This window comes from Centruroides vittatus, unplaced genomic scaffold (assembly GCF_030686945.1).
Source record: "Centruroides vittatus isolate TY-2023 unplaced genomic scaffold, ASM3068694v2 scaffold_1152, whole genome shotgun sequence".
Taxonomy (NCBI): Eukaryota; Metazoa; Arthropoda; class Arachnida; order Scorpiones; family Buthidae; genus Centruroides; species Centruroides vittatus.
In genome coordinates, this window is record NW_027122670.1 from 1295408 (window position 1) to 1309365 (window position 13958).

A 13958-nucleotide genomic window follows, 5' to 3' on the forward strand; every position below is an offset into this window, starting at 1 on the left:
TTTATATTATATTTTTTTTTTTTAAATGAAATTTCTATACTAAGCCAAACAATCATCATAATTAATCAGGTTATTAACATGCTATAAATAATAAATCAGAAACTAAGTAATTTGGCACTAGATGTAGAAGTTAGATGCAATCTTTTATCTAAATTAATAATTATAATAATTTCATAAATAATTTAGAATATCTTAGAAGAAAAAACTAGCCTGGAGGAAACTTTGTGTGGGTGTGCCGGGAGGTGGACGGAGTCGCACCTCCTTTTTCTCGGCTGACAGGTTGGTGAGACCTGCCCACGATCAAGATGGCGGTTCGGGCGTTACGCATTACGCGAGCGGAGGAAGTTGATGGGCCGACAATAGAGCGGCAGCGATACTCGAACAAATGACATTAACAACGTATAAAAACAACAATAATTTATTAAGACTAAAGCTACAGTTACAATTAGGGGCGAGCTACCGTCGCCTAAGTTTTGGATACGCAGAGGGAGAGTTTATGCGAATTTGGGGGAGTCCCCATACCTCTTGTTCAGAGTCGGTCTTGTCACAAGTTCAAGGTATTTTCAGCAAGGTATTCCTTCGTTCAACGGCGGGTTGACTCAGGACTCGGGACGCACACACTGTCTAATGGACACTACGTAACCAACCTGGAGTCGATCGGACAGACACTATGTAACCGACCTCCTTTTCCACTCTTGTCACCCTTTTATCGTCTCGGTCACGTTTCTCTCTTTCACCAACCAGCACTATTCGAATGTTGTTCCTCGTGATTCATGTTTTCTCCGTGGGAACCAAACAATAAAACATTTTATTGCTGGCGTTTGGTTCCGGCAAGTTCAAATTTTCACATTTGCTTGCCGTGCAGTGCGCTTGCCAGTTAGGCAATCTGCACTCAAAGCAAGCTTTTTAATTTACTTAAGAGATGGTGTCTCATGTCTACCTATAGTACCAAATTACTTCGTTTCTATTTTAAAAATTATTGTACTTATGGAACAATTTCTTTCTATACACTATACTTTCAAAAACACTATACTGGCTGATAACTTAATTTTATATTATGCCTACTATAATCATTTTTTATCAAAGACTAGGACCATAAAATCAACTTTTTTTTTAATGAACTATCAATGCTATACATTTTGGATGCTACACATTCCTCTTCAGGCTAAACCCTCCAGATAAAAACTGTTATAGTAGGCATAATATAAAATTATGCATTATTAGTCAATATAGTGTTTTTGGTTTTTGTTTTTAAAAAATAAAAAACACAAAGTTTAATACTTAGTTTCTAATTTATTTATTAATTATGGCATATTAATAGCCTGATTAATTTTGGCAATCATTTGGCTTAGTATCAATAGATTGGGTTTCAGGAAGTTGATATTTATGAAATTTTATGCTTATTAATAAACACAACAGCATTTCTTAATAACAAAAAAACTGGACCATGATAATTGATATCAATTTATGATATGTGATAATTTCTTATATACAATTAGGCATTTTTTCGATATAAGGGTTATTAAAAGTTTGTTTGGATTTCAAGCAATTGTATTTCCATCAATAATTCAGATTTAACAATAAGTAGTAGATTAAAAGAATGAGAAACTGTCAATGTTTGTGTTATAGGACACAAATGTTTTTTTATATGTTCCTTTTCTAACATGACACATGTCCAAGTGGTAGTCCAATTTGCCCCACACATTTTAGTCTGTTTTCTTGGATGGTCATAATTACAGTGATGATGTCATCCCAGAGCACTGCCAAAGATATTGATAATGGCAGCATGTAAACTGTCTTTTACATGCCCTGACAAAAAAAACTGAAGTCCAGAGATCTGAGAGACATCTGTACAGTGCTAAGTCATTGCCCAATCCAGCAGTGTGGGTGTTTGGCATTCAGGTATCAATGCACTTCAATATGTTAATGAAGTGGAGACCCATCCTGCTGAAAGATAATCATTGGAAATGCCTTCTGCTGTATAGCTGCAATTTTGATAATGGACATTGTGCTGCTACCTGATGTGTCACAAGGAAATGTTTATATATTTGTTTCAAATTTGGAGAGTCTCTTTCGTTTCATGTCTGGTGTGGAAAGACTCAGCTTAGTACTTTGGAAGTTACAGGACTTTAAAACTGATTCATTTGTAATAATCCTGTATATTTATTGCTTTTAAAGTTTTAGTTGCTCTAGATTTCTTCATTTATAAATTAGTAATTTTTATATGATTTTATATACTAATTTTCAATTAGCTTTTGAATAGCTTTTATATTTATCTATTATATTAAAATGGTACATAAAATATTTAAGCATTCTATCATTTTGAAAAATTTATAGAAAACTTTTTTAAATATTCTTTTTAATGTACATATATATTAAAAAGACGTAAATAGGACATACGTGGGGGCTTCAAAAAGTTTGTGGAAAAAGTTTATAACTAAAAATTGTTTGGAAGGATTTTGATTTCAATGCACCTGAACATTCTTATACCAATGTGTTATAAGATGTTCAAACATAAACCATGCCACCAAAGTCAAGCACTATTCAAGCAACATGGAATCCATCAAAATTGAGACCAGAAAAAACAAAGTTTATCGTGAAACTTGGTTGGGAGAATTGGCAAATCATTGATGCTCTGGAACAAGTTTATGGTGATAATGCTCCAAAGAAGTCAACAACCTACAAATGGATAAGTCGCTTCAGAAGTGGAAAAATCAAGGTTGAAGAGAAGCCCCGCAGTGGCAGGCCAACAACGTTAGTTTGTGAGGAAAACATTGCTGTTTGTGACTTGATTGAAAAGGATAGATGAATAATCACTGAAAATGTAGCAGATACACTCAATGTCTGTGGGTTCTGCGCACACAATTCTTGTTGAGAGTTTGGGACTAAAGCAAGCTTTCCACTAGATGGGTCCCTAGGCTGTTGCACCCAGATCAGCAGTAAATGAGGGCAGATCTTTCAATGGAAATTTTGAACAAGTCGGATGAAGACTCTGAAGCTTTTCTGCAAAGAAATGTGACAGGGAATGAAACATGGCCCTACTAGTATGATCCCAAGGACAAAATTCAATCAAAGCAGTGGCTGCACCAGGGTGGAAGTGGACCAGTCAAAGCAAAATCTGAGCATTCAAGAGGAAAGGTCATGGTCACTGTCTTCTGGGATGCAGACGGGATTTTGCTACTTGACTTTCTCAAGAACAAGAAGACAATTACATCTGCTTATTATGAAAGAATTTTGAGAAAACTGTCCAAAAGAATCTCAGAAAAATGCCCTGGAAAGCTGCATCGATGCATCCTCTTCCACCACAACAATGCACTCGCTCGTGGTGCTCGTCAAACAAGACTTGTGCTACGTGAATTTCGATGGAAAATCATTTGACATCCCCTACAGCCCTGATTTAGCCTCATTTGACTTCTTTTTCTTTTCAAAGTTGAAAAAAATTATTAAAAGGTACCACTTTTCCATCAGTTGAAGATGTAAAAAGAGCTACTCTGACATGGTTCAGATCACAAGACCCTCAGTTGTACTCAGACGGACATAAAGACTGGTATCAACGTTTGCAGAAGTGTGTCAACTTTAATGGAGCATATGTTGAAAAATAAACATCATAACTGAAATAGTTTTTTTTATACTATCCTTTTTCCACGAACGTTTTGAAGCCCCCTCATAAATGGAATAAAAGTATATTTAAATTAATGATTCATTCAATTTATTATACAATTATTATATATTTATTTCAATTTATTATATAAATTACTTGTAAGAAACATTTTATATCATGTAAAGTATTGTCTTATTTTTTTAATTAGTAAATTCATTATTGTCTATAATTCATATATAGTTGTATATGTAATTTGTATAAGGAATGTTTTTTTTTACTTTTTGCAATTTTTGAGGGTTTAAAATATATTTTCTAGTTACATTTCATTCATAATATATTTATAGATAACAGAATCAGGTCAAGCAATAGCAACAGATACTGATCAAACTAATGCTATTTCTGGAATGAATAATGTTCTTCCAGCAACACCTTCAACCACAACAACAGTAACAACAACTGCTGCAGTAACAACTACTACGACAACAACACCTCCAGCTGTAGTTGCAGGAACAACTCCTGGTAAATAATCTTTTTATTAATTGTTAAAACAAACATTGCACATCCTGATGGTTTTAAAGGCAGGGTTAGCACTGCATAGCCTCAAAATTTCCACTTGATGATACATTAAAGTGGTGATAAAAAGATACTACTGGCAATAGAAAGTGGCAATAAAAACCCTAATCTGCTTGTTTCTACATTTAGCATAAAATTGAATCACACTGCAGGAAAAGGAGCAAAATGTCGAGCTTCCACACAATGGGAATCCTGTGCACCAGACATCTAATGATTTCATAATGTCATGTGGCAAGTTCAGGCAAAAAAAGCAGGAAGTGATGTCAAGAATTGGAAGATAGTTTTGTGCAATGCCACTCAATGTTTTCAGATTGGGGATTTTTTATTGATCAACAGAAAATTTGGAGAATTTTTTGGGATAACTTTTTTTCATTTTGATCTTTTTTAGTAGACTAAAACAAAAATTTTGACATTACAGAACCTGTGAAATACTGTTTAAGCATTGCGATGAAATGTGTTATTTGGAATTATTCATTTAAAAATTATTCCTACTTCTAACAAGGAGAGGGTGAGACATTCGGGTCTCCTATTTGAATGAAATTGGTAAGCACATAGCCTTAAACACAAACATCTCCTTGCCCAAATAGTAGGACCCACTTCTCAAGCCTTTCCAAAAATTGGGCCTCTAAAAATTCAGTATTTAGCTTATGTTTGGAAGTTTCATGTGCCAGGGTGGTGATAGCCAAGTGAATAAGATGCTAGGTACTGGAGCTAGACGATGTAGGTTTGAACCTTCAAAGTTTTTTTACATGAAATTTTATTATTTTATTGCATCAGTAGCATTATTATTACTATTATTCCTTATGTTTACAGCTTGTCACAATTTTTACTCGTTTTATATCATTTTCTGTTTAGCAAAAACAAGCCTTTATAGTTTTAACTTTTTTACATTGTCAAATAAAACCTTTATTTCATTACATTTATTTTCACATATTTTGCATACTATTTCTCACAAGCAAGTAAGCTTCAAACATTACCATACATGGAGGAAAAAGACAAGTGATACAAAAATAGGGAAGGCATAATCTATGTTTTATTTTTACTTTTCCAGCTGTTATAACAAAGGGAAAGTATGGCAATCTGCAAAAAATGACCCCCCCCCAGATTTTTACATTTTTGGACTAGGGAGACATTATGATGTCAATACAAAAATATTTTGGGGTAATTTTCTGTGTGTACACAGTGTAGATGTTAGTATGTGTGTGTAGGGGGAGACATGATTCTGTTCATGTTTAAATTCTCTTTGAAGCTTAAAAATTCTTGTGCTTTTTGTCGAAAATTTCTGAAATTTTGCAGGGAGGTTTGTTTATTAGAAGGATTGATGCTATTAAATTTTGATTGGTAAAGGTTGAGGGTGTAGGGAGATAATGGGGGTCATGTGTATCTTTTGCACTTTTTATAAAACCCATTCCCACCCTCGTAATTAAGCTTTTTACCATTTTACAATAGTTAAAAATATAAAAAGTTATTTAATAAAATATGAGAACAGATGGTGCCACCAAAATTTTAAATGTTGCCAGGAAAGTTGAGCAACTTGTTGCTGGTTTATTTTAATTGTTAACATTATGTATGGACAGTTTTCTCATGGGCTCATGTTTGTTCCATGTCAAATATCACAATAACACCATGTCTGAAAATAAATATGAATAAAATTTTATTTAACAAGAGTTAAATCTACAGAGGCTTCTTATTTTGAAACTCTGTCTTTCTATTTTGTTTCTGTTACACAATGAAGTGTAGTATAATCAGTGCAAGTCTTTTTTTTACATCCTGCTTTTAATCCACTTTTATTTGCCAAAATGCATTTCGGGCATTTGCTCCTTTTCTGTCGGCTTTTTCATTTTTTGATGTTATATGTTTATCTTATAGGCAAAAGCCATACTTTTATACCCATTAAGTGTTTGCTAGTTTCTCTTTTTTGATCTTCAGTACTTAAAAATCATTTAACATTTGCTTCCCTTCTCAACATCTGCTAGCAGCATTTTACTTTCCAAGCACTCTTTTGAGCAGGGAAGCAAAAACACTTTTAGGCAAAAGGCATACAAAAAAGTATGCCTTTTGCCTAAAAGTGTTTTTGCTTCCCTGCTCAAAAGAGAAATTTACCCATTAAGACAAATATGTAACATCAAAAAAAAGAAAAAGCTGATAGAGGAAGGGCAAATGCCCGAAATGTGTCTTGGCAAATAAAAAAGTGGATTAAAAGCAGGATGTAAAGAGAAGCCTTGTGTCAATTATACTACAGAGGTTTGTTTTCCATAAACAGAAAATGACATTACAATTTTTTTTTCTCTTGTTCTTGGCCCTGCTTTAGCCATTACTTCTGCTCCTAATCCTTCAATGGCTTCTACTGCACCTGCAGTTTTGCCTACACTGACAACCAGCTCAATATCTACTTATAAGCTTTAAATGTGAGGCATAATAATTACAAATTCTGCCTAATTTTTTATGTTCATTACACTCAAACCTGTTTTTGTGCGGTCTTTTTTTGTGCGAGTTGTTTTGTGCAATTTTTTTTTTTGTGTGCTATATATGAATTTCAATCAAATTGGTATACTGCACAAAAATAATTGCACAAAACACATTGCACATATAAAAAATTGCACAAAAGAAGACCGCACAAAAACAGGTTTGAGTGTAATTCTTTAGGTTATTTTGTTTTTCAAATGAAATTTATGTTCTTATAATTTATTTTTATTTATGTGCAATGTATATGAAATAAAATTTGATAACATGCAAAAAAATAAGATTTTAACAAGATATTTCATATGATTTATTTCATTAGTTTTGTTGATTTCTTAGGTTCATAACCAATTTTTCAACTTTCCTTATATACAGTGTATTTTTTTTACATGTAATTTCTGTGAACCAGTCTATCTTGTAAACACATAATTAGGTGTAATTTATTTATTGCTGCAAAAATTATGGATTAAAATATCAATCATTTGGGAACTTTAAAGACAAGGAAATTGATATTGGAGATTCTCAGACACTGGCAATCAATTTTCTTGATTACCAATATTTTATTTCATCTTTTGTTGTATGATTCATTGACTTGCATCAATATCAACTATATTGTAAATTTCAAAAATCGGATCAAAATGGATACAAAAAATACACACACATTCTAAGAAAATTACAAGAATTATCCTTCAAAATTAATCAAAAATAGAATATCTGAATTTAATAGTGAAATTCTATTACATTCAATTAGCAGGCCTTGTACACAACTCTTTCACTTCCAAATTTGATAAATAAAAATGAACTCAAAAATAATTTCCAGATAAAATAAAAATTTTATTTCAGTTGAGGACTGTTTTTGATTAGTTCTGAACAATGTGATTCTATTTATAATTTTTATCTTCAGAGTTTTAATCTTTTTCAATAATTTTTATTTTCAGTTGGAACATCATTAAATACAGAACGTTTAGCAGCATCTATTGTAGAACAAGTTCTTGGCCCTGCTTTAGCCATTACTTCTACTCCTAATCCTTCAATGGCTTCTACTGCACCTGCAGTTATGCCTACACTGACAACCAGCTCAATATCTACTGTTGTTAGTGAAGGTAATTTTTGTTTTATTTTAAAATACAGTGGATGCTGCTTATTGTGATCACTTTACAACTAAGATGAAATGATATCCAAATGATAACATTTAACAGTTAGAATGGTTTTACCAGTATAGGGCAACAAACATTGTTTAAAACTTGAAATATGAATTTTACCTTAATTTGCATAATAAAAAAGAGCAATATAATTTTAAAATGAAATTTTAAGTTTTGAGTTTAAGAATTTAACTTTTAATTTGGATCAGCTCATTATTAAAATCTTCATATTGTATGTATTTGAAGTATCAAAATTTGTAGATATTTTTATATATTATGTAGAAATCTATTTTACAGGTTTCAAGTTGTTTTAGTTTCTTGATTATGATTTTCTTCCTGATGATTAAAAAAGAACTTGCTATGTAATGTTTTTAGCATGACTGTGAGAAATGTGGTTTTTGTGTATTGACATTCTTCATATTTTTATCATATTACCTTACAGTAGTCACTTATCAGGATTGAAAGATAAAACAAATTGTAAATGAAAGCACATTTCTAATTACAATAAATAATGACAATTTTTGCTATTTTATAGGTTTCATTGAGACTTGATGATTCCATCAATCTTGATTGATATTATCTATGATCACAATAAGCAGAATATATTATATTATAGATTTTAGTAATATAAAGTTAAAAATATTTAAAATTTCTTTATCTTCAAATTATTGATCCTAAAAAATTAACTTCTGTTGTTTTAGATTGTCAGTTTCTTCAATGAAAATTTGACATAAATGTAAATAATTTTTGTCAAATTTATGTATGGCCTGAATATATGTGGAAGATCTTTTTTATATCTCCTGCATATATTATTTTAATTATTTAATATAATCATCAAGTTACATTGGTGTTATTGATTCACTTATTAGTATGAAACATTTTTTTTTACAGCATTAGCATTTATCAAAATTTTTACAGTAGAAGAAAATGGTATAGTTAAAAGGGAATATGAAATATATTATCAGAAGAATCTGGTAATATATTTGATATCCCTGAAATATTAAAAATTTAAATATTTTATGAACTATAAGGTACAAAATTTGATCCCTGAATATTATATTTGATCAGTTTATTAATAGCACCCTTTGCCTAGTTTTAAGATGATCATTATAGTTATTATTACTACTACTACTGTAAAGTACTATTTTTTTAGTAGCTTAGGAAACCGACTATAATTACGGTCGGTGAAACTTCCGTTAACCTAACGGGTACTTTACGCGGATTCGAGATTAGTTTGCCAGGCCTGGGCTTTTAAGCGTGCACCGAAATATTAGTAATAACAACGATAAATATCAAGTCAAATCAAAAGTTCAAATATATTTAATTAGCAACTAGAACGTACTACGTACAAATGTCAATACTTCAAACAAAATTTATTAACGAAATTCAACAAGTCAACCCGACAATAAACTCAGCTATTTAGCTTAACTTAATATTAATTCCCCTTTGAAATTCGACAAATCAAATACTTAGAAACTATGAACAAAATCTCTTACTAATTAAACGTCTATCCGTCACCTCACTATACGAAGAAACTACTTCCTCAATCCTTTCGATATCGTCAAATCGTCAATCGAACTCCTCTTTAACACCTTGGATCGTCCAATTATCAATCTGGACTTCTATCAGAAAATACTTTGCTTTCGAATTAACCTCGCTCTCACAGTCGCCTCGATTTGGAATTCACCTCAGTTTGGAAATCACCTCGGTTTGGAACTCGCCTCTCCTTCTTCGGTTAACGTACGGGTTTTATACTGTGAGGTGACGTCACACTTGAGCTGGGTTACTCCCCTTATTTACATACTTAGTTGCTAACATTAATTTTCTTTTCTGGCAGCTTTAAGTTTCCGACAAAGCTTATAAACCGTTTACAAAATATTTATCATAATTTTCTGGGATGTTTAAGACGGTTTATCAAGTATTTCTCTACTAGTGATTGTGGGGACTCCCCCTTCCATTTTTTTTTTTTCTGCGGACTGTTACTTCCGCCGGGCAGCACAAGTGCGCAAGATGTTTCCTATGGCGCTTATTTCTCCGTGAGTTGTTTTATCTTCATTTTTCATTACTAACAAGAGAGTGGTGGGGAACCTTCGTCCTAAATAAACATAAACCCAAACAAAAGATAATAAAACGGAAATAATAATAAAATAAAAATAACGTTCGGACTCAGTTTCTTACACTACTACTACTACTATGCTCTGTATTATTTTAAATTATAACATTTTTGTTTTTCTAGTAATTATTATTTTTTAATTTTTTCATATAGTTATTTAATTAATATACATAAAACTAATAATTCTTTATGTAAACAATACAAATTTAACCGAGATATGGGAGGGAATAAATGAAATGTGGGAGTTGTGAACCATCAATGGCAGTGAGACAAAACTTTTAGGATCTAATAAGAATAATTTCATTTTTTACATTCTATTTAATGCATCTGATACAGAAGAGCCAAGTGTATTTATGCTGGTTTCAAATATTCAACAAGTTTATTGGTTCTGTCTGTGCAAAATTTTTTATGTTGATTTAAAAAATGATTGTATGTCATATTTTACTTCTTCAAAACTTAGATTTTTTTTTTATAATTTAAATAATTGAAAACTGAAAGAAAACTTGGATAAATAGGATGATCTAAACTTTCTAAATTAAATTGTTTATTTTTTGTTGTTACATCGAACTGATATGACTATGTATGTTAGACTGATGAAAGATGATTTTCTTCCAATTGACCAGATGTAGATGTTTTTGTTTAAGACATTTGTTTTACTCTATTTAATTGCTATCAATAGACATTACAATTTAAAATTTTATTACATCTTGTTTCTTATTTTATGAAAGCATACTATCTTTGGTTAATGTTATCAATTAGTTTGATATCAATGACAAGCAATGAGAATTATTAGTAAAAAATGCATTTAATCACTGCCAAGAATTTTAAGACTAGAAACTTATATTTCTCTTAAGGCAGGGGTGGGGAACCTATGGCACGCATGCCCAAAGTGGCACGTAAGAGAAATCATCTGGCACGTAATGTATCATATGATTTTTGTCCTTTTCAATCATCCTTTCTGTTTATCACCTGATCATCTTTTTTTTCAATCAGATTTTTTACATTTATTCGAATTAAAGTGTATTTGTTTAATTTCTTTAAATATCATTATTCAAAGTCTAAGACTTTGGCACGCATTAACATCTTTAAAGCTAAGTATGCTTACAATATTGCATGCAGACTCAAAAAGGTTAGCCATCCCTGTCTTAAGGCATCCTGCATGTATTTTGTAAACTTTGCAGGCTTCCAGTGAGTGACATGCAATTTTTTTAGAATTGACTACTGTTCTACATAATAATTATTAAATTCCACATATACTAGATACTAAAACAATATATGCTAATGATAGGCAAACTAGTAATATAAATAGTTTATTCTCATCTTATGGAAATTTAGTTTGAATGTTCTTCACAAATATCAACTTAAAGTTGCACAAAGGTAGGAGGCAGAAAACAGGAAAACAAAATTATTGTGAAAGCCTTAAGAGCTACAAGTGAGGACCTCTAGAACCATAGGTTGCTGATGACTGGTATAAATCTATTTAACTTAGATTATGTATTGAGATGAATTGTGGAAAAATTGTCAACAAAATTATGAAACTGAACTAGGTCAGTTTGTTTTACAGATCAGCTGATGTGCAATACTTGACAAGAGCTCTAGAAATTTTGAAAGGAATTTTATTATATTAATACATCAGAATGAAGTTTATTATATGATTTACCAAACATTTCCTCATTATCTGAGTTTTTGATTATCTGAGGTGTCTTTTGTTCACAATAATTCAGATAATTGAAATTTTGTCCAGTAATTAAATTATTTAAACTGCATTAAAATTAACTTTTTGAAATTTTCTGCTATTTTTGAATTTTTAAATTGTATATTCATAATTTTCAGTATAATTTCTCTTAGATTTTATCAAAGGCTTTTACAAATATAAATATACATTTGAAAATTTAAGTGTGTATATAATTTATATTTTCAGTTGTATAATTATATTTGCAAAACCTTTTTGTGTGTACATAATTACAAAAATTAAAAAATGTGTAGCTTATCTGCTGCTGTTCTTGTAATACCTTTTTGCTTTTCATGTAATTAGTGTTTTAATGGCAAGAAAATGTTTTAGCCAGAAAGTTATTTTTGCATAATTTCTCAAATTTTAAATATTATTTTTGATATTTATAATTCCTTAAGATGTTTATTAAAGCTTGAAAACAGATGTTTTACCTAAAAATTTAAAATAATTTAAATTATTATTAAAAGATTTTCATTTTTTTCTTTTGTAAATTTTTTCTTGTATGTAGCCATAAATTTCATGATGGGTGTGACAACTGCAAATCATGGAATGACACTATCAACTTCTGTGACACCATTTACTGGAAGGTTTGTTGATTCATTAATAATTTCATTTTAATTAAATTTTTCATAACAACTATTCAATCATCTATCTAAAGATGGCAGGATGGTACATTCACTAGCAGTAGTGCTTTAGGAATACCTGTTCCTTCATCAGTTCAACAAGACAGTCTTGGTAATTCAGCTGTACCTTCACCAATGGATACAAGTGAACCAACTTTTGTAGCATCGCTTGCTAGTGAAACAAATGAAATAGCATGTACTTCAGAAGCACCGATATCTGAAAATCAAGATACAGTAGGTGCTAGCACTGAACAGGATGATGCATTACATATGGATGCTGAATTGGCTAATATTGAAAGAGAAGGACAAATTCCAGTATTTCCTGGAGGTATATAAATAATTTTATTATACTAAATTTTAAAAATATAAAAATTTCTTTGCTAGTTTAGTAGTTTTAGTGCTTGAAAGGGAAACTTATGTTCCTGAACACAGAAATGCTCAGATATCCTTTAAACAAGTGCATATGCTACTAATATGGACTCTCTTCTCTACTTCTCTAATTTTACAAACAACATAGCTGTATGTATTTCAATATCTGACATTGATTTAATCAAAAACCTTCTTGCACCAGAAATTGAGTCAAAACTTTATCTACCTGTTTGCCTTTTTATAATTAAAAGAATCTAATGGAAGAATAATTTTTAATAAACTTCAATGCTTACAATAAACAAATCTAAAATTTCTAATCACCGACAGCTGACTGGCACAAAAGAAAACACTTTATCTTTACAGTCATCTGATACATGAGTATACTTAGTTAAATAACTTCAGAAATTATAAAAATTTTTACAGAATATACTAGAAGTGACTTCACCATTATTATTAAATTTATAATTTTTTTTATTAAAATCATTAGTAATGGTTTTTATTACAATAATTCTGACTTATCTGGTTTCTTTATGGTGTAGTTCTATATTGCTTTTTAAAATTTGTTTACTTAATTTTGTAAATTAAAATTTTTGTTACATTATATTAATTTCAAGTATCTATCCTATAAATAGCCAATTAATGCAATTACTTTAAAATTATTGTGTGTTTTATAAACTTAGGGCTATGCATAAATTACATAATGTAGATACAGTTGGGTGGGTAAGCAGGTAAATTGAAGTGTTAGTCATTTCTGTTTTGGAACTGTTTTATGGCAAATTGTATTGTGTATCACACCTTTGTACGTTACACAAATAATTAATAAAATGCACTCCTTAGTATCGTGCTGAACATTATTCCTTAGTACAATTAAGGAGGTCAGTTGTGGATGTGTTGCATATGGTAGGATTGTACAGTACATAACAACATTACATAATTTATGGACAATCCCATCTAGCTACTGATTTCTAAAGGTCCTTACAATTATTTCACTGTAATGAAAACAAATCTAATCCACAATGAAACATAAAAGGAATTTATTACTAAATATATCATGTATATATTAGAGACATGATAGTACTGTGTTCCTATTAATGTATATACATTATATTTTAGAGGTATAAAAAGAGTGTTATCTTTTTTAATACGCAAATATTGATTTGTTTAGTATATTTGGTTAGTTATAATTAATTAATGAAATAAATTTTTAGAATTATAGGAATATAAATTTCATACATAAACTTATTTTTATACAAAATAATAAGTTAGACTATCAGTTAAACTTTCAGAACCATCATTTTGATGTCAGGCCCCAATACAACATAATGGTGGCTCTGAGTAGAGGTAC

At 30.6% G+C, this 13958-nt stretch overlaps 1 protein-coding gene across 6 annotated transcripts in view; it reads left to right on the top strand.

Annotated features, from left to right (window-relative positions):
* Positions 1-13958, top strand: part of HUWE1 (HECT, UBA and WWE domain containing E3 ubiquitin protein ligase 1) — a 202847-nt gene that overhangs the window by 154081 nt on the left and 34808 nt on the right. For all 6 annotated transcript variants that reach the window (XM_067284115.1, XM_067284118.1, XM_067284119.1 and 3 more), the window contains 4 exons: positions 3946-4120; positions 7573-7737; positions 12130-12208; positions 12280-12572. In XM_067284115.1, coding sequence (XP_067140216.1) covers positions 3946-4120; positions 7573-7737; positions 12130-12208; positions 12280-12572 — 712 coding nt within the window. The remainder of the gene's footprint in view (positions 1-3945; positions 4121-7572; positions 7738-12129; positions 12209-12279; positions 12573-13958) is intronic.